The 24,236-nt window shown below is 33.6% G+C and overlaps 6 protein-coding genes and 2 pseudogenes across 7 annotated transcripts in view; 3 read left to right on the top strand and 5 right to left on the bottom strand.

The window, feature by feature from the left end:
• The window catches only part of LOC104785165 (actin-104-like), a 2,149-nt gene extending 1,836 nt beyond the window's left edge, over nucleotides 1-313 (top strand). Inside the window, exon 4 of the mRNA XM_019245675.1 lies at nucleotides 146-313. Within this exon, the coding sequence (XP_019101220.1) occupies nucleotides 146-211 (66 nt within the window). The 3' untranslated portion in view covers nucleotides 212-313. The remainder of the gene's footprint in view (nucleotides 1-145) is intronic.
• On the bottom strand, nucleotides 540-1,347 carry LOC104785164. The gene is made up of 2 exons (XM_010510314.1): nucleotides 910-1,347; nucleotides 540-783 (listed from the first exon to the last, which is right to left on the bottom strand). Exons 1-2 carry the CDS (start codon nucleotides 1,246-1,248, stop codon nucleotides 694-696), a joined length of 429 nt encoding a protein of 142 aa, XP_010508616.1. The 5' UTR covers nucleotides 1,249-1,347; the 3' UTR covers nucleotides 540-693.
• LOC104785163 (DNA polymerase delta small subunit) lies at nucleotides 5,824-8,923 on the bottom strand. Of its 2 annotated transcripts, none has more exons than XM_010510312.2 (14): nucleotides 8,776-8,923; nucleotides 8,486-8,618; nucleotides 8,175-8,281; nucleotides 7,966-8,092; nucleotides 7,704-7,811; nucleotides 7,488-7,603; nucleotides 7,323-7,406; nucleotides 7,158-7,226; nucleotides 7,003-7,074; nucleotides 6,831-6,922; nucleotides 6,589-6,716; nucleotides 6,369-6,470; nucleotides 6,200-6,267; nucleotides 5,824-6,096 (listed from the first exon to the last, which is right to left on the bottom strand). In XM_010510312.2, the coding sequence occupies exons 1-14, from the start codon at nucleotides 8,839-8,841 to the stop codon at nucleotides 6,040-6,042; spliced, it is 1,329 nt and encodes a 442-aa protein (XP_010508614.1). In that variant the 5' UTR covers nucleotides 8,842-8,923; the 3' UTR covers nucleotides 5,824-6,039. The 2 variants fall into 2 exon arrangements, with proteins under 2 accessions (XP_010508614.1, XP_010508615.1); XM_010510313.2 differs by having other exon boundaries at nucleotides 8,486-8,615.
• LOC104785162 (probable plastid-lipid-associated protein 13, chloroplastic) lies at nucleotides 9,182-11,118 on the top strand. Its single transcript, XM_010510310.2, has 7 exons — nucleotides 9,182-9,509; nucleotides 9,820-9,941; nucleotides 10,034-10,117; nucleotides 10,205-10,301; nucleotides 10,391-10,607; nucleotides 10,694-10,746; nucleotides 10,858-11,118. Exons 1-7 carry the CDS (start codon nucleotides 9,243-9,245, stop codon nucleotides 10,948-10,950), a joined length of 933 nt encoding a protein of 310 aa, XP_010508612.1. The 5' UTR covers nucleotides 9,182-9,242; the 3' UTR covers nucleotides 10,951-11,118.
• LOC104785161 lies at nucleotides 11,829-12,671 on the bottom strand (annotated as a pseudogene).
• Nucleotides 18,801-20,100, top strand: LOC104785160 (annotated as a pseudogene).
• Nucleotides 20,314-20,896, bottom strand: LOC104788818. The gene has a single exon (XM_019245175.1). The coding sequence runs from the start codon at nucleotides 20,894-20,896 to the stop codon at nucleotides 20,315-20,317; it is 582 nt and encodes a 193-aa protein (XP_019100720.1). The 3' UTR covers nucleotide 20,314.
• Nucleotides 21,341-24,073, bottom strand: LOC104785158 (BRCA1-associated protein-like). The gene is made up of 10 exons (XM_010510309.1): nucleotides 23,696-24,073; nucleotides 23,470-23,578; nucleotides 23,273-23,387; nucleotides 23,074-23,171; nucleotides 22,780-22,886; nucleotides 22,409-22,658; nucleotides 22,249-22,302; nucleotides 22,011-22,154; nucleotides 21,786-21,905; nucleotides 21,341-21,699 (listed from the first exon to the last, which is right to left on the bottom strand). Exons 1-10 carry the CDS (start codon nucleotides 24,010-24,012, stop codon nucleotides 21,541-21,543), a joined length of 1,473 nt encoding a protein of 490 aa, XP_010508611.1. The 5' UTR covers nucleotides 24,013-24,073; the 3' UTR covers nucleotides 21,341-21,540.

Below are 24,236 nucleotides of genomic sequence, written 5' to 3'. Positions count from 1 at the left end.
TAACTTCCTTTCAAAAGGTAAAAAAAAAAAAAAAAAAAAACACAATAATAAATTAACTATAATTGTTTTCAAAGTTGATCATGGAGTACGTCTTTTTTGGGGTCCGGTGTTTGTAATGTTTAAGTATGTGATGTCTATATTGTAGGCGTGGATAACTAAGGATGAGTTTGAAGAATTCGGACCGGCCATTGTTCACAAAAAATGCTTTTAAATTTGATGGCAATGGCGCAATGCTAAACGCCCCCGGTGACGAGCCTACTTGTTTATTATTATGCTTTCTTCTTTATTCCTTTCTTTTGGTAAAATAAATTGTTATGAGAGATTCCATGTTGTATCTGATTTCTTTGTTTTTTATAATTCTATGTTGGTTAAAAGAACAAAGGGTTTCGTTTTTTTTTCGGACTATTCCTTTATTTAAAAAAATATATAATGGTTTTATTCTTCTAAAGATAGTGTGCTGATTATTGCTAGAGTTTATTTGGTTCATGACATTATAAAATACAAACTTAAATTTGGGATAGAATCTTTACAAAAAAAAAAAAATTAACCATGAAAGTGATTTGCCTTAAAAGTAAAAAAGAAGACAGAAATATGTAATACTAAAAACGTGAGAATAATACAAACGAATGTAAAATAATAGTGAGACAAATTTGTAATTAAAGGAAAACAAAAAAAAAAAAAGGTTGAAGAAGTCTAGACGACGTCGTTGATGAGACGCCTGTGTCTGTTGTAATGCTTCTCGATGAAAACTCTAGAAGCTCCTTCCATTGTTTTACGCCATGTCTGAAGTAATCAAAACAGAGTAGTAGAGGATTAATTAAAATCACAAATTATAATTAAAGGAGAGCTTAACTATAATTGTAGTAGGCTAGTAGCTATAATAGTATAAAGATATAGTAATTAAATTACCTTGCCGATAGTTCTGACGAGAGACTTGTTCCTAAGATGTGATTTACCAGAAGCAAGCTGTCGGAGAAACAGAGATCGCCGTTTACTCACCGCCGGAGCAGCAAGCAAGAGCCGTTTCCTCTCCACCAAGCCAATAACGTTACTATCTATATTGTCAGCGTCGTTCTCTCGAGTACTACTACTCTTATCTTGAGATTTCTTGCGGCGTTTCGTTGACTTTGACTCTTCGACGTGGTCGTCGTCAGGATCGGCGAACTTACGGAGCAATTCGTCGGAGGATTTCTTGTTCACGTGTGTGATTTTGGTCGGATTAGTCTCTGTGAATACAACAAGATCCATCTCTCGGTAGATGTAAGATAAGAGAGATATAGAAAAAAAGAAATTAAAGAGTAGACGATGTGACACAGTTGGGGTTATAAAGAGGAGAAGGATGAAGAAATGGACCGTTGGGGGAGGAATAATGGAGAATTATAATAAGTAGTGCGTTACGTTTATTTAATGTTATAATAAAGTGTGTGGGGGATATAGCCGTTGAGTAGAGACTAGAGAGTAGAGAGAGACATTTGCATGAGATTCTGTGCACTTGTTTGTTTGTTTACTCTTTTTTTTCTTTTAAGATTATTTTTTACGGTCTCTTTTTTTGTTTCACGCTCTTCTTACCAACGACAACGACACTATCTGGTCGGTCCTTTTTGTCCTTTTATGTGACACACCTAAGAACTCGTGCTGAGATTTTAGTTGAATGTACAAAAAAAAAACAAATTAGGACAAATGAATTATCGGAATGAACACCAAATATGAGATTAAGAAGTTTCATTATATATAGTTGAAAAAAATAAAATAAGGATGTTTCTTGAGAAATAACATAGAACTTAAAGCGTATTATAGTGACAAAGCCCGTGTCTACCCTTGGGCAAAATGGCAAATGTCCAAAAAGCCACCAAACAAATACTACTAAAGTTACAGGTCATATTTATATAAAAAGTAAGCTTATATATTTTGAGTAAAAAAAAAAAGTAAGCTTATATATATTTAGCTAACTTAATATAATGTGTTTTTAATAATGAAAATTTTTGATTAGAAATTATTTTTTAGAAAATATTATAATTTTTATCGAAATTTTTTTATCTTGAAAATAAATTCCTTACTAATATATAACAACATAAGTCAAAAAAAATATTTAAACAAGAATAACTAAAAGTAATAATTAAATGTGGAAAATTACTATAGAACATTGTGAGTTAACAAAAATGATTTTCATTTTTATTTTCATATTATTGTTTTTGTTATTAACATTTTATTTTTCTTTAATATTAAAATAATTTACTAATAAATATTACAAAAGTCAAAAAACAAATTTTTTTGCCCAAGACCTCCATACGTGTGAGCACTGGCACTGATTAGTGAAAACGCTCAAGATTACATTTTGAAAGACAGGAAGAATCTACCAAAGTAGCAGCTCAATATTATGATATTAGCTTATCTGAGTGCTAAAGTTTAGAGTATGACATTCCAGATTCCTTAGGTTCACCTACAAATAAACATGGTGATTTTGAGATATAGATTTTACAATTTATGAGAAAAATGGAGTGAAATTTGCTAACATTACTACTCACTTCAATAGCAATACCGGTCTCACAGAACTTAAGAATGCAGATCAACCGGATAAGCTGCCTTTCAGACTCTGCAGCATTAATATTTCGACAAAGATAAACTTAAATCATCCATGGGACGAAAGAGAGGTCGTGGTATAGCCTCGATAGACACCTCGAGGCCTCAAATTGACAAGTTAGATGATGCCCACGCAGCTGGAAACTCGGATTCCAAGAAATGTATCTTGATTTTGACGGTAGGAAGTTCATCATGATTTATACATAAACATTTTCTGCTCACATGTACACTGAACCAACTAGTGTCATTTGCTTTAGGTGGATCCTTTGAAAGATTCTTCATGATATCTTATCTAGACGAAGAGGTTCTTGTAAGTTTGTTGAATATTTCTGCTTAATCCCATGCTCAGAAATTGTTAGGAGTGGTGTGACGGATTGAGATCGTTGCACTGACCAAGTTTTATCTGGTTTTGGTTGTTTGTTATTTTTCGCAGATAGTAAGAGATACAGCAGGAGTGTCTGAAGTTCTAACGAAGATGGAAACACACCACATCATCTACTGTTGTAGAAAATCTTGAATACGATAGTTAGATGTTACTAGCCGTTGTTGTCAGTGGCGGAGCCAGAAATTTTGCTTACAGGTATCATATATATTTCTAGCCAACAAAAATGGATTAGGCATTATGGTTAAGTAGCAAAATAAATATACATTGTGTCAAAGAGAAGAGTAGATCATATAACATGGATGTCTCATTACCAAAAAAAATATAACATGGGTGTCATTGTGAATATTTTAAACCAAAACATCTCATTATCTAGAAAATTTACCCTATAATTAAAAAAAATATAAATGTTATGGGTGTCATCTGACACCCCTCTTTGTACGTTGGCTCCGCCACTGGTTGTTGTTCTTGTTCCTATGTTCTTTATGTGTTACTTAAAAGTTACAAGAACCAACCACCAAGTTGGTGTCTGTAAATGTTTGAAGTTGATAACTTTAAACCTTGAGGGTCATCTCCATACATTAAAACATCGTCCATCTCTTGTGTTCTTTCGTCAATCTTCTCAAGTTTTCCAAGTACAACTTACAGATTCTCTGTTTTGATCTTCATAAACTCTTTCTCTGTAAGAGAGAGAGCTCAGATTTAACATTTTTAGTTATCTTGTGATGTGTGGTTCCATCATCATGCATCATCACAATTCACCAACATGACACACACAAACGCGTTTGTAATTGTGGTTACTTGTCGGCTCATATAAGTATTTTTCATGTATTATATTTGCTATCTTGAATTTAAAATTATGGCCCCATTTGTGATTATCTTATGTTAAGTAACTATCAGTCAATCAATCAATATGTATATATCTATTTCTTCGGTCCATTTGAATAAGCGAAGAAAACAATTCGCAAATATATAGATTTTTGGAGTACGTAAAACAAAAACAGTTCTAAATTTTTCTAAACGTGCATTCAACAAATGTTAGTTAAATTAAGTTATAACCTAAGCTACTGATATTTTGTTATAGATTTTCCGAATCTTACATTAAAGAAAAAAGGATTTTCTTAGTACGTTTTTTTGGGAAATTCTATTTTCAATTTATCATTCTAGTAAGGTATATATTTTATATGATTTTTTTTTTTGGTGTGATATATTTTATATGATTCATATCTACTAAAAATGATCCAAACACACTGCATAGATGACCATTATGATTCATAATTTCATATCTGGTTTTTCTAATGATTCAGTTGATACCTACGCTTCTTAAATAATATGGTAATCACATATTAAAATATTAAAATACAAACCAGAGAAGAAGAATATGATTAAGAAATAGAACTCGTAATAATCATAAATGTTCTGTTAGCTTGCTGCTTTAATATACGAGTATGTAGTAAAGTATACCCGGTACAAACCGGTTATTTACATAATGTCAATCCAAATAACTATCCGATCCTGAACACGGACCCAGCCCCAGACCCGATTAAATAATTCCTAAATTGAAATTGATTGCAATCACTAAATACAACCTAAATTGAAATAAACCCTAAATTGAAATCGATTTATCTTCATCTCCTCGTCTTAGGGAGAAAGCGCTATGGTGTTTTCCCATTGAGAGGGAGTTTAGTGAATGTTAGGGGATCAACTCAGTGCACCAATAAAGATATGGTGAGCATAATGGAGATTCTTGGACTACATATAGAAACCAAGAATATTGAAACCCAAAATTTGAGATATGACCGTGTGATGATGCCCACGAAGCTGGAGTGTCCGAATCTAAATCAAAGTACAATTCTTTGATTTTGACAGTAGAAAACTCGTCCGGAACTTTGGTAGTAAGTTTGTGTTGGGTTTTGAATATTTATTTTTTCTGATTTTTTAATCAATCAAGTAATGATTTAATTTACCATAAAAAAACTGGGATTGTAGTATACATTTTTTTTTTGTCAAAATAGTATACATTATGTCTTGAAATCAACATGAAGATAAATTAATGATATTTAGCCTTTTTTTTTTTTTCAATTTTCATTCTCTCCTTTTATATATATATATTCATNGTCAAAATAGTATACATTATGTCTTGAAATCAACATGAAGATAAATTAATGATATTTAGCCTTTTTTTTTTTTCAATTTTCATTCTCTCCTTTTATATATATATATTCATTTGATGATAAAAGGCTTTAATACGTTTATTTCCATAAAATGATTTATCTAATAAAAAGATTTTTCTTGATATAATTATTGAAAAGCTGAGACATGGTATTCATTTCTTTGAAATGTCCTCTCAAATCTAAAATACACTATTGGCCATGTTTATTAAATTTTATTATATTATTAGACGATGAAAAATAATACAAAGATAAATTGTACAGAAATGGTAAAATTTAAAAAAACCTTTTTCGTTATATGTATTCCCCTCTCAAGTCACACAATGTTAAAATAATTTCAGTATAAACTGCTCATTCTTCATTCATCATTAATATTTTTTCTCAAAATATTTTAATAAAATGAATGTAAACGTTGGTTAGCTTTGTGTATTATGCAAAAGTTGAATGTCTGTTTCTGTTAATTATGTAGCTGTCAATAGTATTGCAGCATCTATAAGATCTAATATCTTACATATACCGAAATATTACATCTAATATCTTAGATATACCAAAATTTGAAGTGGAACTTTTAAGTCCAATTTTCATGATTTTCATTAAAACTATGAATCGTTGACTCTATGAATTTTAGATCCAAAATTTATAAAAGCCCAATTAATTGCTATTTATTAGTCTTTAAAATAACTATAGATCTTATTCAAAACACGTCGGTCGAGATATTATTAGTTGAAACTTGAAAGAAAACAAATTACTAGGACAAAAAGATTATCCAAATGAAGACAGAAGACCAATGAGATTTGGAAGTTTCATAAGAAATAACATAGAACTTAAGAGAATTAGTGAAAAAGCTCAAGATTACACTTCCAAGACAGGAAGAATCTACCAAAGTAACAGCTCAATATTATGATATTAGCTTATCTGAGTGCTAAAGCTTAGAGTATGACATTCCAGATTCTTTAGGTTCACCTGCAAATAATTATGATGATTTTGAGATACAAGTTTTTCATAGATACAGGTTTTGCAATTTATGAAAGAATATGGAGTAGAATTTGCTAAAATTTCAACTCACCGCAACAGCAATACCGGTATCACAGAACTTAGGAATGCAGATCAACCGGACAAGCTGCCCTTCAGACCCTGCAGCATTCATATTTCCCAATAAAAAAAAAACTTAAAGCACTGTTCGAAAAAGATAAACTATTATGTTATTTATAGTCGCTGTGTAAGGGAGGTTATACCCTTTACCAAACGGTTGTCATATTTATCTTGATTCCCAACGAAGTAGACATGAGGGCAGGTTTCAATCAAGAAAGGGTCTCTATCGGTGAAAGGATAACAACCTACAAGCAAATGAATCAAAAACCAAATGACTAAAAAGAGAATATCGTCCCTTTTCTTTTTACTGAGAGGGCTTTGTTCAAAAAAGTTAATTTGCAGGGGACATGAGCTCTTTCTTACCAAGCGTATTAGGTGCAGTGGGAGCAAGATGTCTCCACCTCAGCGTTCTTTCAACAAAATCAAGCTTGCTTTCAGCCTCCGAGTACTTGTCAAGGTCATCAATGTTCTGACCAGATGTTCCAAGAAATCTGCAAAATGTCAAATCCCAATTGAGGTTTGTAGATTTGCAGTCAGATAAACTCAAGCAATTATATCGTTGTAAGAATAAGAGAGATTGTATCCATTCTTAATAACAACCACACCTGATATTATCGACATCAAATGAGTGAGGATTTGTACATGATCGAAAGGTGTTATAAGGTGCGGATCCCGGGAAAAGACATCTGTTCAGAGGCTGAACAGAAGAGAAGGCTTATGAATCAGATTTAGAGATACAAATTCAGTGTTTGGATATTTATGTATGTATCTACAAACCTGCTGAGGCAATGCGAAGTTTGCTGGATCATTCAGGCCTGGCATGATATCTACTGAAACTCCTGCAGCTATCTAAGAAAATCCACAAAAGAACAAGAATTTGAATTTTCATCTCAATAGAATCGATAACCCACAGGTAAATCTGGTTAAGTGACCTGGTTTAACATGATATCAAGCTCTTTGATGGGCTCATATAGTGTTGATTGATCTTTTGAGGCCAAGTTCTGCAAAAAATCAACCAACGAAGATCATAAGTCGTAACTGTGGCAGATAAATGAAACTGTATCTGAGAAAATATTAGCATTGAAAGTTATGAGTACCTGTCCATTAATGAGTTTACGGGGAAATTCAACAGAGTTTCCAGCTATAACCACATGTACTATCTGTGCTGCAAGGCCTTGTTCCTGTTCAAACCATAAAGGCATAAATTACAGATTAAGGAAAGAAAATATATTGAAGAATCTGAAAGTTAAAAAGATTTGAACCTCCTCATCTCCGAGATGTCCAGTTATATGGTCAACAAGAAGCTGAAATTGCAGGGGATTAGCCGATTTGCTTCCAATGCACAGCCCCGACAATAACAAAACGTATTTATCTTCCTCTGCAGAACAATATGGATGTAATATTGTCCACGAAAGATTGTTTAAAGATATGATTGAGCTACGAGGATAGCAAAAGAAAGAGAACACAGCTAGACTTACGTAGATCGATAGGCCGCTCTATCTGAGGCGGTAAACCAGCTTCTAGTACATCCTCAACAAAGAATTCACCAGCACTAGTCTCCTTCCCATGCAAGGCAACAACAACACCTACAATCCACACGGATATTTCAACATTCATTTTCTCAAAGAACCCGTCTTTTGAGAGAGGTAAGGTCGATCAAAATCTCTAACATTTGCCACAATTTAACAAACGCAAAAAAAAAAAATGCAGCAAAGAACATTCATAATCCAATTTGCATACCTGTCACATATATTGCAGGTGAAAGTGCAGAGCCTCCAAGCTTAACTCTACCACTCTCGTCTTCCAAGATCAGATTATCATCAGGATGCATAAAGTTATGTGGTTTAACAAGCGGAGTAACTGACCTCTGCATTAGTGTTTAATGTACTCAGTAATTTAAGTTAATATAGTTAGACATACCAAGTAGAGGCTATAAAGAAGAAACCAACCTCTTTAGAATATTCATCGAGAACACAAGGTTTAAGCTTCATGTGTTTGAACAAGGTTCCTACAATAATGCATTCTTTTCCTTCTTCAAGTCCCAAAACCTTACAAACTGCAAAAATGGAATTTCACATTTCAGATCTATGATTCAAAACACCTTAACTACCCAGAGAACTAATACTATCAATCTTTCTTAACTGTAATCCCTAAAAATTACTGATTTTTCACCAAATTATATCTAAACCCATGAAAATCCTCAAAATTGCTCTTCTTTGTTCATGAAATCAAAAAAAGAGAGAAACAATAGCACACTGACCAGGCAAGTGGGGTTTCCAAGTAGGGGCAAGAGAGTAGAGAAGTGTTCTCATGAGATGAAGACGAGCAAAGTAAATCTGACTGTACTGCTGCCCTCTGTACATCTCCTTCTGTATCTCGAATCTCTCATCCTGCTTCAATTTCAACAAACAACAACAAGAACAACAAACAAAACACAAAATCAGAATACAAACCCTAGCTCTCGCACACAAAATTAAGTAGAAAGAGTCTGAGCACACGAGGTCCCAGCGTCTTTCAATCGAAGTAAATACAGTGAAGGGGTTAACGAACCAGGTAATTGTAGTCCGATTGCTTCCGTTCGTGAACCTTCTCGGAGTCGATTTCCATGGATTCCATGGCGGGAAAAAGTAAAAACACACTCACAACACTGACCAGAAAAAAATTCAGAGAAATTTCGACTAGAGAGAGAGAGAGAAGAGAGTCTTCCTTCTTGTATCAAATCAAACCCAAACCCGATTCGTCGTAATGGGGTTTAATTTTAACCGGAAACGAACCAGATTTAACCAGAGAGAGAAAGGTTTCAACTTTGGCACTTATCGAGTCTTCTTCTTCTTTCTTCTATCAAATCAAACCCAATCCCCGGTTTACCGTAAAGGGATTCAATTTAATCCGTAATCGAACCGGATTAAACCAGAAAAACTCCTACAAAACTCTGTTGTATTTTTTTTTTTCTTCTGATGTTTGTTGTTTGATTGAAAGCACAAAAATTCTCAATCTTTTTTCTTTGGCTTCCTTCCATGTCTCTTTCGCCTGCTTCTTCTACTTCAATGGCGTCGATACATAGTTCGATTACGGGTACCTGTGCGGTTAAATTGGGATTTCCAGGCTCAGCTTCACCGTCGAAGAGTTTTGTCGCTGTAGTTCCGGTGGTGAAGGGTTGGAGGAGTTCGTACCGGAGAAGGAGGGGTTTAAGAGCAATGGTGCAGGAAACAGTACAAGGATCTCCTTCTGTTTATGCCAGAGAAATGGAGCGCCTTTCTGCTAAGGAATCTCTTCTTCTCGCTGTAAGACTCTTGGACTTTAATTACTTGGGTCGATATATGAAGTTAAATGTATTTGTTTTAGATCTCTGGTTTTTGAAATCTGGTCTCTTTTACTATCTCTGTCTTATGCTGAGGAACAAAATGGGGATAATTGAGGTGAAATTGTATTATTTTTTTTTGGACATTATAAAAACAAACAGAATTTTTGTTTTTTCTTTCTCAAAGTCTAGATTTTGAATTATCAATTGGGTTTTGTTAAAGTACTTAGGAACAGTTCTGTGTTTTGAACTTTTCAAATCTTGTTTGTTCTGAAATTAGTCTATGTACACAGTTGAAGGATGCTGGAGGCTTTGAGGCATTAGTTACAGGGAAAACAACCAATATGCAAAGGATTGATGTGAATGAGAGGATTACGAGTCTAGAGCGGCTTAACCCGACTCCCAGACCAACCACGTAGTTGCTTCTTTTACTCTTTTGGTTACAATTTTTTGCTTTTGTTTTTTTTTAGGTTAGTTGTCTTTTAACTGGTTCCTATAGCTTTCCAGGTCTCCTTGTTTCGAAGGCAGATGGAAGTTTGAGTGGTTTGGTTCTGGAAGTCCTGGTTTACTCGCTGCTCGTGTTATCTTTGAGTAAATACACATACCTACTTATCACTTTCTCACTCTTTTTTTATTCAAAGTTTAGAAGTGTTTTGCTATCTGATTGTATTGTTTCAGGAGGTTTCCTTCAACATTAGCTAATTTATCAAAAATGGAGATACTGATCAAGGATGCTAACGCAAAGGCCACCGCAAATATCAAACTTCTGAACTCGGTAACTTACTGAAACACTTTTTCAAAATTTGTTTAGATGTAGTATGGAATTATAGAGGATGTTACTCACAGTGAAAACAAAAATTGCAGATAGAAAGCAAAATCATTCTGTCATCGAAATTGACTGTTGAGGGACCTCTGAGATTGAGAGAAGAGTATATTGAAGGTATGGTTGAATCCCCAACAGTCATTGAAGAAGCAGTTCCTGAACAGCTAAAAGGGGCATTGGTTCAAGCGGCCACAACTTTGCAGCAGCTTCCTGCTCTTATCAAGGATACTTTAGCCAGTGGTCTAAGAATTCCCCTGAGTAAGCTACTTTATTCGTTATTTTATTATACATAAACCATTTTCTGCTCACTTGTGCACTGAACCAACTAGTGTTATTTGCTTTAGGTGGTTCCTTTGAAAGATTCTTCATGATATCTTATCTAGACGAAGAGATTCTTGTAAGTTTGTTGAATAGTTTGCTTAATACCATGCTCAGATTTTGTTAAGAGTGGTGTGATGGATTGAGATCGTTGCACTAACTGCTTTTGTTTGTTTGGTTTTTCCCGCAGATAGTAAGAGATACAGCAGGAGTGCCTGAAGTTCTAACGAGGATGGAAACACCATCATCCACTGTTGTAGAAACTCTTGAATACGATAGTTAGATGTTACTAGCCGTTGTTGTTCTTGTTCCTTTGTTCTTTCTGTGTTACTTACAAAGAGCCAACCACCAAGTTGGTGTCTGTAAATGTTTGAAGTTGATAACTTTATAACCTTGAGGGTCATCTCCATACGTTAAAACATCGTCCTTCTCTTATGTTCTTTCGTCAGTCTTCTCAAGTTTTCCAAGTACTTACAGATTCTCTGTTTTGATCTTCATAAACTCTTTCTCTGTTTTTGATCTTCATAAACTCTTTCTCTGTAAGAGAGAGAGAGAGAGAGAGAGAGAGAGAGCTCAGATTTAACATTTTTAGTTATTTTTTGATGTGTCGTTCCATCATCATGCATCATCACAAATTCACAATTCACCAACATGACACATACACACACACGTTTGTAATTGTGGTTACTTGTCGGCTCATATAAGTATTTTTCATATATTATATTTGGTATCTTGAATTAAAATTATGGCCCCATTTGTGATTATCTTATGTTAAGTAACTATCAGTCAATCAATCAATATGTATATATCTATTTCTTCGGTCCATTTGAATAAGCAAAGAAAACAATTCGCAAATATGTATAGATATTTGGAGTAAAAGAAAACAGTTTAAAACTTTTCTAAACGTGCATTCAACAAATGTTAGTTAATTAAGTTATAGCCAAAGCTAATGATATTTTGTTACATATTTTCAGAATCTTACATAAAAAAAGGTTTTCTTAGTACGTATTTTTGGGAAATTCTATTTTCAATTTATCATAATTCTACTAACAAAATGATCCACACACACTGCATAGATGACCATTAATTATGATTCATATCTATCTTTCTAATGATTCAATTGATACCTACGCTGCCTAAATAATATGGTAATCACATATTAAAATACAAACCAGAGAAGAAGAATATGATTAAGAAATAGAACTCGTAATTAATAATCATAATCCCAAATCTCCCCACGATTCACAAGATGATTATCCAAAAGTCAAACTTTTATAATTGTCGAAAAAACCAAAAATTAGCTTCTAGCTAAAAGCTTGTATATAAAGAAGAAATAAAATTTTATTTTAAGTTAACCTACTTGAATAAATAGAATTTTAAAAAGATGTTTCCGCTCTAGACGGTTTAATTAGGAGTATTGGTGAGGCTCTGCGAAAACGCTGCCATGTAAGTGGGAGGAAGCATCGCTGCATCGGTAGAGTCAATGGCCAAGGGCATATAGGGGAGTTCACCTAGCTCCTGAATGAAGCCGTCGTAATATCCTAAGCCATTCAAGAATCCACCGGAGGTCTCGCCGCCATGTCCGTTCCACGTCATTGACACCATCCCTTCTTCTTCTTCGTCTTCGGCTTCCGAGCTTATGGAGAAACCATGGCTCTTGTTCATGTCATGAACTTGATGATGATGATGATGATCATGATCATGATGACTTACTCTAGATCTAGGGTTTCTTTTGAGACCCTGTTGGTGGTGGAGATCGTGGTGATGATCTTGTTTTCCGGTGAGATTCTGGACGATTTCACGGAAGTTGGAGACATCCGTCTTGATGATCTCCGGTGCGAATATGTGGATGATTCGGATCTTTGGTTTCGATTTGGTTAGTGTTTTTGATTGTTTGTGCATGGCTATGGTTGGGATGCTTCTTCGTTTCTGTATAGTGGTAGCTTCAATTTCCATAGTTTTTGTAGGCAAAGAAAATTAGGGTTTACGTGATCAGAAGAGAGAGAGAGGGAGTTGGTGAATTTGTATGCTTAGTGATTATGATATGGTTATATATAGGGGAAGAGAGAGAAGAAAATGATAAGAATAAACTTATTTTTAGAGTTACAAGTTTTAGTGACAAGTAATATATCTTTAGTGTTTTTGTTTTTGTCAACTCGTATTTCTAGTGTATATGTAGCAGAACGTACGTAAGATCCTATTGATACTAGTAATAAATAAAGGCAAATGAAATTGAATGATGGCTTGTTGAGATTCAATAGATAAACTATGGTTTGGGTTGGATTCATTAATAAACATATACTTATGAGATTACATTTATATTGGTGAAAGAGATTTGTTAGGCTGTTTCCGAAGACATGAGATTTATAAATCCAAAGGAAGTCCACGGACCCCTCCAGCTAACAAAATCCTCGTTTTGGAATGTCTTAAGACATTAATTCATTATATATTTCTTTAGAATATTGTTAAGAGTATCATTGATATTATACGTACGATATATTAAGTAATTTACGGTCATTTTCTGAATTATACAGCTAAATGTGTACACATAGACATAGTGTAAAATGACAATATTAACGTTGGAGTACATATACGAAGGTGACACATCGATACGATATTTTCCAAGTGAAATGTATTTTTATTTCAACATAGTCGAACTAAAGTAAAAGTAGCCATTAGTATATTTGGCAATGTGTGTTTAGGTATATTACGCATAAATCCAGGTGGCTTCAATTAAATAAAATACCTATATAGGATCTCAGAAACTTGTCCCCATGTAATGTACACAAACCCAACCACCTTAATGGCCTTATCATTTGCAATCTCTAAAGTTCAACATAAAACTACAATTTGTGTGGACCACTACCAAAATCTTTTTTTAATCTAATGATTATAGCCTTAACAACGAGAATCTCAGATACATGTTGATTAAATTATTTTGATGACATAATAATGCGAAAGAAAATATATATGCAAGGTGTAAAACATATAGACATGTCTTGATAAGAACCACAAAATGTCACAGTTAGTGGTATACATTTAAAAACGTACGTATAATGTTCATGATGAGAATTCTCCAGGAAGATTACTAACAAGTAACAAGAGATAAAAAGATAACAGTTATCTCCAGGAAGATAAGATTGTACGTAATCGAACGTAATGATATAAGGACATGGAAATGGCATGACCCTCTCGGGTGCACGAGGCAGTTGCACTTCCTGACGACTATATTTTCTTCATTTTACTTGGTTTACTTTTCTTTTATCTTTTTATTTTTTTTTTTTTTTTCTTTTACCATGCCAATCCATATATGTCTAAGTGTTTTATATATGTATAATATTGGGTCAACTCATTTGAATTATAATGTGTAGTGTTATATATCTTATATATGTATATACTTGTTGTAGATTTTCTAACACATATTGGATATAAGTAACAATATCTTGAAATCTCTACAGTACTTATCAATCGAACACACTATATATAATATCTTCAACAAGATATACATACTACTGTCTTAAACAAAACAAAATAGAAAACAATATTAGTCACCAACAAAAATAGAAAAGAACGACACTACATCTATTTCAGTCAAGTAAACATCTTATATTGTATAATTAATATATACACACTAGTTGGAAAAATCTCGAACAAGAACATGTTAGAGGTATTTAACTATGTATATGGCAGAACTTTTTAATATATACTAGATTTGGACCCGTGCTACAGCACGGATTGAAATACATTTTATTATTTTTAAAATATTATATATGTAATTGTATATAATATTATTTGGATGCAACTCATGCAAATAATTTTTATTGTAAATATTATTCATGAAATGTAAATGTATTATGTAAGTCTTATATTGTTAATTTTAACCCGTGTTAGAGTATATAAAATTATTAATCCGTGCTAGAGTGTGTCCAGCAGCTTCCGTGCTAGAGTATATAAAAATTTAACTCGTGCTTGAGTTTGTAAGTCTTAAAATTATAATATAAAAACAAAATTCAATTTGTGCTTAGCATGGTCGTAATTTTTATTGAACGTTATAGTTTATCAATAAAATCTGTGGAAAGTAAATTTCTAATATTGTGTTTAAAGATCTTTGGAAACAACTTGATATATGACTAAAATCTTCTGAAAATACAGTTTGAAAGATCCATGATTTTATTTATTACCATTAATATATCAATTATCAATTTGGAATATCTCCAATTAAGGTTGCACCCAATATTTAGGTGTAACCATTAATATATGAATTAATCTATAACCTATCTATAACCTATTTGTAATCATTTATAATTAATTAAAAATATAAAGTCTACAAAAACTATATTGTGTACTTCTTTTTATTAAAAAGGAGATCATTTGAAATAACTCTACGATTATAATTTTAAATTAAATAATATAATCTAATCACTATAATATAAACTATATTGTGTACTTCTCTTTATTTTATATTATAATATAAATAATATAAACTATGTTATGTACTTTTCTTTTATTAAAAAGAAGATCATTTGAAATAACTATGTTGTGATCTTCATGATATATTTGCTCCACGATTTATGGATTTATTATTTATTATCTATATACTCCATGATTTATGGATTTATTATTTATTATCTATATATAAAGAGTTATTTTATGAAGAGTATATGATTAATGTATATTTTATATATAACCTATTAGTATGCATTTGTAACCATTTATATTTTTTATAAAGTCTATAAAACTTAAGTTGTGTACTTCCCTTTTATTAAAAGGGGGATTTGTGTGGTATTGATATTATACCAACCACCAACAAGGCATACATAATTGATCATTTAATTAACAAGATTAAGGAACAACTGAACAGTTGATTTTCGTTTACAAACGTGAAGAATTGTGAGGATTTGAGTTTAATTAATGAAAGTTTTAGTAAGAAATACGTGAAGAATTGAGTTATGTAAGAAATACAACGGCTAAAAAAAATGAGAGAGAGAGCTGAAAACTCCAATATTGAAAGGGTTTGGTTTGTGGTCTCTTCTGGATTCGGAGCACATAGGCGGCTAAAGAAGCGATACTGCCAGTACGTGGCCGATAGAGCCGTATGGGTTTGTGAGCCCCATGATCTATATACTTGACGTGGTTCCCAGTTCCAAACTTCTGGTGTATCCTCTCCCTGCTTGGCTGGCACTTTCCTTATTTTCGAAATTTGCATTACTTCAATTTAATCGTTGGATAGCACATACACTGCAAAATCTTAGGTTGGTAAGTGAAACTTATAAATAATAAAACAAAGTTGTTTGACAAAAAAAAAACAAAAAAAAACAAAGATAATATATAGATGGGAGGATTATGGTCCAAGTAAAAAAAAAAAAAATGGTTCTTGCCAATTGTAATTTTATGAACTATATATTTGACCCCCAAAGCTGAAAACATCCAATTTAGTCGAGAATATCCCTTCCAAAAATCCTAGCCAACCCAAAAATTCGAAATTCCAGAACGGATCACTTACGAATATATAGCATTAAAATTTGGATTTCGTGTGGAAAAGCAATAGAAAAGGGGAATTTTGATGTGTACCTCTAAGCTTTGACAACGAAAGTGGTTGCATATTAATCAACTAATCCCAATTTGCATAATGCTCTTTCAACACTCGTGCTGTATTAGGTGGAAACTTATTCACATTGGAATACATTTTTTTCTTATATAAATTATTGTTGATTAATCTTTTTTTTTTATTTTGTTTAGTGTTGCAAACTAAAAACTTCTTGTTGTTTACATATATTTGTGGATGTAGATGCGGATATGATTATTAGTCCAAAAAAAAAAAAAAAGATATGATTGAGTTTCACATGTTAACACGTATTGTTCCCTGCCGGGGAAGAAGGAAATCAAAATCATGGGAGAATTATGATGCACATTCTCACTCACCTAACCTACTTTGATTACTCAATTATTCACGGAATCATTTTCCCTGGTCAAATTTAAATGGTTATAAAATCTTAATTTCGTATAGCAATTTCATATATATTGAATAAAACCAATACCCTTTTTAGAAAATTTGATTCGTTTTGGAGCGGTTTTTATAAATGTCAAAGTTGAAACTGCTCTAGCCCACCCACAACCGTACTTTTTACATAGAGCTGATCCAGAATTTTTAAGACATTATTATACTATTTGGACATTTGGTTTCAATATTAAAGGACAAGCTAGCTATTTTCAAAAAAAGAAATAAAAACAAGAAAATGACAAGAAATACAAACCAAACATCTCAAGAATTGGTTTAACAATTTCAAGCAGAGGAATCAAAAACATACACAAAGGACTGAAGCAGGGAAGCTCTAAATATTTGTGAAGATTTGAGTTTTAATGAAAGTTATAGTATAAGATTTTGATGAATTTTAGTGAATTAGGTAAGTTGTTATGATTTGAGATTTGTTGATAAAATTCTGTGCAGTCTCACATAAAACAATGATATTTAGAGTTTGGTTTATTTAACTAAGAAGCACCATTAAATCATTTTGAAATTACTAAAAGTTCAAAAACTAAAAAAACTATTTTCAATAGTAATAGAGTATTACTAACAGTGAATATGAATGTAAAATTTTAAATTATTAATTGTGACTAACAACGTAATCATGGGCCTATATGGTGCTTCTTACCAACATCGATCTAATTTGTTTTTTTTTAATACACTATTGTTAGTCTTTTTTTTTTAGCACCTGAACACTATCGTTAGTCTAAACAAGAATTTAGTTAAATTTATGTATTTTTGTTTAAATTAAAAGCAGTCCTTGGTTTGTTTTCTAAATAGGATGAAGAGCCATTCTAAATAGAATTAGTTTGTATTAACATGAGCGGCCCCGGTAAAATGGTAGTAGTAGATAATATCAAATCAGAAAAATCGTTAACAAGTTGAAAAAAAACTAAAATAAAAACAAAGAAATGAAAAATCAACAAAACCAAGTCTTTCGATTAAGCCAAATCTCTAGATTATTATAAAATTCACAAAGCAACATAAAAATGAAACAAATGAAACAGAGGATATTGTTTAGTAATGATCTCTCTATAAACTAAATAACTTAATCTCCACATTAAGCAATAACAAACAATCATCATCAAAATTTTTACCTTTAATTAGTCACTAAGTCGTCATAATCACTTGACAAAGAACCCTTTCTCTCTCTCAACAAGCTCCGACTTTTCCGTATCAACAATATATATTCCTCCATCTAGAACTCCTCGAATAAACTTCTCATTGTCTCTGAGTTTCATTAGCTTAGTCTTCAGATTCTTGAACATAATTTCCTGTATAAATCACAACACCACTTAATGTTAGATCATTGTCATGATGAATAAAATACTCTTCAAGAACTCCAAAACCCACTGAGGTAATCTTTTGGCCACATGACTTTCACCAATATTATAAAACGAACCATTATTATTTTTTGTATATTATATACAATAAAACGTCTACAAATTAATAAGATTAGACCATAAAATTCTATTAATTTATAGAGATTTTAGTTTATGAATAAATTAATAATTCGATAAATTAATAAAAAATTAATTAATGAAGAAATTGTTTTTGTTTTTATAGTTTTGAAAAATTTATTCTTAAAAAATAATAAAAAAGATTAGAGATAAAAACCTGTAATTTTTTTTATTAATATAGTTTCTGCATAATTTTTATTAGATATGAGAAAACAACATCAAAAACTTTTGATGCAATGAAAAAAATTAGAGATCTTCAACAAACATGCAAATTCAATAATAGACAAACAACATTACAACCATATTTTACTAAATTCTTTTAGATATTATATATATATATATATATACTTTATAGTTTATATCATTATATTAATTAATTTGATGATACTGATTGACTATATGTTTACATAGAATTTTCAAAAAAAATATTTTCTTATTATTTTATTGAATTATGTCAAATTTTATATTGATTTCTGTCCAAAAATCTTATTAATTTACAGAAAAATATTAATTTAAAACGTATTAATTTATAGAGGTTATACTGTAAAGACAAAGGGCAAAATTGAGAAACCACATCCTCGGAGGTAGCTTCATGTGATTTAATGATCAAGTGTCCAGCCAAAACAAAATTAGCAGATTCTCCGCCTGTGTCTGACATATTATACATAAATTGCCAAAATCTGAAGAAAATTTAAAATAAAATTCAAAAATATTCAAAAGCTCGAAAACTTCGTTTATATCTCCCGGCCCCCTCACTCCTATCATCACTTATTCACTTGCACTCTCATCAGTCTCTTAAATCGGAATCGAACTTTTACGAAGATGAAGGCGTCAATGAAGTTCCGGGAAGAGCAGAAGCCGATTATGAAAGCTAAGATCCCTTTGAGTCTTTTAGGCTTACCGTTTCAATCAGGTATCGTCGCCGGTGAATCAAAAGAGCTCACTCTCAATCTCTCTACCTTCTTCGAATCTGGTCCTTCTTTCAAAATCGCTTACCGTCCCAACGACACGTGGAATCCATTCTCGGTTATCGTCAAAACCGGTACCGGATCTTTCGGTTCGCCGATCTCTAGCTCCATGCTCATGACCGCCGAGTTCAATCTCGTCGGAAAAGGTAACCCTAGCTTCATGCTTCACTTCAAACCTCGGTTCGGCGATTTCTCCATTAAAAAATCACACTCCTCCTCCTCCTCAACTCTCTTCAAATCGATGAACGGATCTGTGTCGGAGGAGGATTCGTCTATTGATGTTCCGGCGGTTAACGGCGGTTACGCCGGGGTATTTAAAAAAGTCACGGTTTTGCCTTCTGCATGTGCTGGAGATATCGCTGGATTGATCTCCGGTGTTGATTTCGCGGCGAGGACGTCTTTCCCGTTGAGAGGACGCGCCGTCGTGAATTTCCGATGGGGAATTAAGGTTCCGACGGAGATCAAGCATGGTTTTAATCCGACGGCTGAGATTTCGCTTAGGAGAAGAATCCCTGGTTATGAATAAAATCGCAATCGAACACGTGGACGGGTCAAATGCTGAACCAACGAATAAACCGGGCCATGTTTCCGGTTCGAATTTACACGGAGGAAGTGCTGACGTGGCTGAGGCTTGTTTGGCTGTGAAACGGCAGATGGAGGAGCTTCGATCGGAGAATTCACAGTTGAAGAGATCCGTGGATGATCTCCGGCGAGAGATAATAAATGTCCGGCCATTCTCGCCGGCGCCGATGGATTGCGGATCATCATCGAAGGTCGATAATAAGAGAAAGACGACTGATTATGGCGGGAAGAAAAATGTCGCTGCGGAAGAACTGAAGAAAGCTTGAAAGGACTTTGTGAATATATATGTTTTTTCGAATAATAATTGTTTCCATGCCTTTATATAATAAATATTGTTATATAATGCTTATGGAAACAGAGAACTAAAAACATAGTATATTATATTGAGTGGTAATAGATTTGAACTAGTACATAAATTAAGTAATGAGTCTTTAATTTCTTACCAAAAACAAGTTCTAAGAAATCCATCAAAAAAGGGATTACTTCTTAAAACAAAATAAAGTAATAATCTTACGAAAAAAAAGTTCTAAGAAAATCCATCAAAAAAGGGATTACTTTTTAAAACAAAATAAATAAAAAAATGATCTTTGTCGTCGCTCTTATCTTCGATTCTCACAAACCTCTCAACAACATTTCTTCGTACTCCCTGAAAGATTCAACCTTCTCCAACATGAACCTCTCATGACACTTCGCGATGAACCTATCAGCCAAACGATTAATATCATCATCATCATCATCATCATCGACATCTCTCTCCTCATTCTCAACAGTATGATCATCATCAATGTTGTTATGCTTATCATCAACCTTCTCTTCCACCCACTCGAGGTAACGATCATGATTATGATAATCATCATCTTCATAACCACGAAGAGAGAAAGAGAAAGGGTCGACAACGGTAGAGGATTCAAGGAAGAACCTGTTGCTATGGTTTTTTTTGGATGACTTTGTTGTTGGGTGAAACATCATCCTGTGTAACCTCTTCTTGTTGAGTTTAGATACGCCTTTCATAATGGATTTGGCGCTTGAGAGAGACTGTAAGATACGGTAAAGTGAGTCTTTGATGAGCTTCTTCTTTTTTGGTATATCGTTGATGATGTCTCTCTTTTTTGCTATATCGGTAATGAGATTTAGGAATAGAGTTTTGAGCTTGGCAGAGGTTGATGAAGAAGATGATGACCATTTCGGCTGCATGACTAAACCACGAGTTTAGAGACTCTCTTACTCTGTTATTTTTGGTGTGCATTGATCGGTAATTTATAAAGCATTGCAAACCAGGATTGAGATCATATTATCTCATATCTCTTGTTTAGGCAATGAATATATTCTCTATAGATTATTCATCTCGTGTATATGGGCAAGTGTAGATTGTAATCATTTAATTGGAGAGCTTCTTCTGTCAAGTGTATATATTTTGTTCCATTTTCTTAACATTTATATTTTTTAGTCCCCTATTATTTTACTTATACGGCATTCATGCAATAGTTTGTTTTAAAGCTAATTGATTGATATCTTCGTGGGATATATATATCTCAGCGTAAATGCTATCAAGTCTAAAAGACTTATCAATTGGTCAAGCTGCAGTTTTACAGTAAGAATGATCCTGCATAATGGAACACAGGAACTTTTTTAAACAGATAGCTGAATTCAGTTGAACATTCCAAATCACATAAACCATTAGTGGATCCAGTATATACAATGTACTGAGATAGAGACGTTTTGTTTCTGATTTTATCAAATATTACTACTCAAACCTTTAGCTTTTGGATGCTCTTTAATCCAATATACATCAAAACCCAAGTAAATCCTAAAACTAAAAAGCATCACAAATCTACTACTTACTTTCTCCGGTTTGACTTCTTCTGCCTTCTAACTGAGGAAACTGGCTCATCTCTGATAGGCACTGGTAAGACGGTTCCTTCGCGTATACCATCCGAATCAGATGACATCTTCTTTACGGTTTTCTGGGCTTCAATGAAAAACGTAATATCTCTTATCTGTACAAGTCCATTACTATCACGTCAGGTCATACTACCACTCGTGAAACGTTAATAGCAAACCTCAATGAGTTTTAGAAGCTTACCTGTTCTTGAAGATCAACTATCATCTCATCTTTTGATCCTAGCAATGCAGCTTCCCTCTCTTCTATCTCCTTGGCCTTCTTACGCCAAGTATCCTGCTCTTTTATAAGTTTTCTATTAACCTGAAATAAACCAAAATTATAGTTTGCAGGGTAATCATCTCATAAGGAAACCTGTCAAGAATGGAATAATGATCGAAAAAGAGAACAAGGCAGAGAGACTCTTACCTCAGTGATACCAGTTTTTTCCTCTTCACATTCTTCAATCTCTTTCTGAACCTCATGCATCTTGTTCACAACAATCTGCTCAACTGCTTCGGCGATATTACCTTCCTGCTTGCTTCTCGCCTCAACAATGAGAGATTCATAGTACTGAAAACCATCAATACACCATTAGGTGGCTACAACTTCATCCTTTGTTCATAAATAAGAAGAGAATGAAACAAACATCAGAAGAACCACTTGCCTGTCGCTGTCCCTTCAGTTGACTTGCAAGAAGGTCATTATACTCGCTTACAATCTGTTCCACAAAAAACTTAAGTCAGATAATGAAATTTACAACCACTGAGACAAACTGATGCATTTTCCAGTAAAAAGATAAGACAAAGGGTGATTCGATATCGTACTGAATCAACTTTGCTGTTGTAGATGGCTCCGCTAATTCCTGTATCCTCACTACACTCACAGAGACCACAGTCCCCTTCGTGTGATGGACAACGAGTGTTCATCTCTCCTGACTTTCCATCAATTCTTGAATGGTTTAACCGATGAACATAGCTGTCACCAACATAATCCCAGATTTGTTGTGTTCGCAAATCAAGAGAATAGCAGTGATGCGTTTCTTTCCAGTGCCTGATTGAATGCCCTTCCTTGTATCTACAATTGAAAACATATTTCACTGAGAATGAAACTTCCACCTCTAAGGAAGATATAGATGTGGCTATAATAACAGGTTATCTAAAATCTTATTGCACTGGAAACGCAAACCAAGCATTACCTTCCACAACCTAAGAAGCCACAGACAAGGCATGCCCATACGTTCTCTGTTTTCCCACAAATAGAACAGCTTAATATCTCATCTGGTTGTTGACACAATCGACAAACCTACAAACGAAATGAGCATATATATTGTTAAGAATTAGAAGAATCAGATTCATTTTACACCAGAAATATGCAAAGCATTAAAGCTGCAGAGTATAGCTAAGCAAACACTACAAACTAATGACCATCGCGAATGCAACACCAACCCACCATATAAACTGAAAATGCACTGAAAGAGAAAACCACTGACCTGACAGGACAGATAAGTCCATTTTGAAGTGCAAGAACACTGAAACGAGTGATCACAAAGAGTACTGACTATACCACTGGTGTCGGGATCTAATCTCTCTGCATAAGTCAAAAGTCCAAATATTGCAACGTGAGTTAAACATACTTAAAATATTACGCAGTAAAACAACATAGAAATCGTATTCTTAAGCACAACTCACCAAGACATATTGGGCAAGTAGGTAACTCTGTAAATCCAGCAGGTGCTTCTGCAGCAACCTCACCAAATTCAGTGTGTTCCACCGAAATTACATAAAGAATATGGCAAACCTCAGCCTAAAAAACCCAATAAACGTTACTTTACACTACAATGAACACACACACAAAAACAAAATACTATTAACTCCATATTATATACCTCAGATGGTGCAAATTTTTTCCCATTCAGATCATTGTGGAATCCATCTGCAGCAGATTGATCAGTAAGCGTGACAAGAACACTATATCGATCTTCCATTCCATCGTTCCTAATAATTCCCAAGAATCACCAAAATCAGACACTACCAGCAACAATCAGAACCATAATCATACTAATCCTTAAAGAATCAAATCAAGCAATCGGAGAAATGGAGCTTTCGACGAACCTGATGAAGAGGATCTCGGAGACATTAGCGATGCGGGAATCGCAGAATCGGATGAAATCGAGGGAGGAAAAGTAATTGGGAACAGCGACGATGAATAGAGTGGTGGATCGGGAGCTAGGGTTAGGGAGGGAGCTGTGAGAAGAGTTCCGGTAGAGATGGATCAAACCTTTGCGTTCGGTGATTTTGAGAGATGATGATGGTTGTATGAGTTTAAGAGGAGGCTGAGCTCTCTTCGATGCGTAGGTGAAACCTGTGTCTTCTTCTTCGATGGAGATTGGTCGCTCCAAGTCAACTGAATGAACTCTGAGGATGAACATCTCTACAAAGCGGGAAAGAGCTTCACAACGAAAGCTACTCAGAGACAAAGAAACGAGACGATGCTTCTTCTTCCTTCTTCTGATTTGGGATCTTCTAGTTTTTGGGTTTTTTCGGCTCTTCTTAATGGGCCTTTGGCGGCTTTATCGGCCCAATATTAACTTCGTCTTAATCGTCCGTTAATTTTATTTTTTACTTAAGAATCTTCATGGTCGCTGGTAACTTT

The sequence above is a fragment of the Camelina sativa genome, chromosome 5 (assembly GCF_000633955.1).
Source record: "Camelina sativa cultivar DH55 chromosome 5, Cs, whole genome shotgun sequence".
In the NCBI taxonomy this organism is placed as follows: Eukaryota; Viridiplantae; Streptophyta; class Magnoliopsida; order Brassicales; family Brassicaceae; genus Camelina; species Camelina sativa.
The sequence above is the reverse complement of the archived record's forward strand: the minus strand, read 5'-3'. Positions and strand labels throughout refer to the sequence as shown.

What these genes read in the sequence shown, in the direction of transcription:
- LOC104785163 (XM_010510312.2), bottom strand. Translation starts at nt 8,841, where the DNA reads ATGGAATCCATGGAAATCGACTCCGAGAAGGTTCACGAACGGAAGCAA. An exon ending in TTGGAAACCCCACTTGCCTG is followed by an intron (nt 8,282 to 8,485) that starts GTCAGTGTGCTA and finishes CCATTTTTGCAG; the next exon opens with TTTGTAAGGTTTTGGGACTT. An exon ending in ACCTGCAATATATGTGACAG is followed by an intron (nt 7,812 to 7,965) that starts GTATGCAAATTG and finishes TGTGGATTGTAG; the next exon opens with GTGTTGTTGTTGCCTTGCAT.
- LOC104785162 (XM_010510310.2), top strand. Translation starts at nt 9,243, where the DNA reads ATGTCTCTTTCGCCTGCTTCTTCTACTTCAATGGCGTCGATACATAGT. An exon ending in TGGTCTAAGAATTCCCCTGA is followed by an intron (nt 10,608 to 10,693) that starts GTAAGCTACTTT and finishes TATTTGCTTTAG; the next exon opens with GTGGTTCCTTTGAAAGATTC. An exon ending in ATCTAGACGAAGAGATTCTT is followed by an intron (nt 10,747 to 10,857) that starts GTAAGTTTGTTG and finishes TTTTTCCCGCAG; the next exon opens with ATAGTAAGAGATACAGCAGG.
- LOC104785158 (XM_010510309.1), bottom strand. Translation starts at nt 24,012, where the DNA reads ATGTTCATCCTCAGAGTTCATTCAGTTGACTTGGAGCGACCAATCTCC. An exon ending in GGCTTCTTAGGTTGTGGAAG is followed by an intron (nt 22,659 to 22,779) that starts GTAATGCTTGGT and finishes TTTCAATTGTAG; the next exon opens with ATACAAGGAAGGGCATTCAA. An exon ending in TAGTTGATCTTCAAGAACAG is followed by an intron (nt 21,700 to 21,785) that starts GTAAGCTTCTAA and finishes GGACTTGTACAG; the next exon opens with ATAAGAGATATTACGTTTTT.
- LOC104785164 (XM_010510314.1), bottom strand. Translation starts at nt 1,248, where the DNA reads ATGGATCTTGTTGTATTCACAGAGACTAATCCGACCAAAATCACACAC. An exon ending in TCGTCAGAACTATCGGCAAG is followed by an intron (nt 784 to 909) that starts GTAATTTAATTA and finishes TGATTACTTCAG; the next exon opens with ACATGGCGTAAAACAATGGA.
- LOC104788818 (XM_019245175.1), bottom strand. Translation starts at nt 20,896, where the DNA reads ATGCAGCCGAAATGGTCATCATCTTCTTCATCAACCTCTGCCAAGCTC.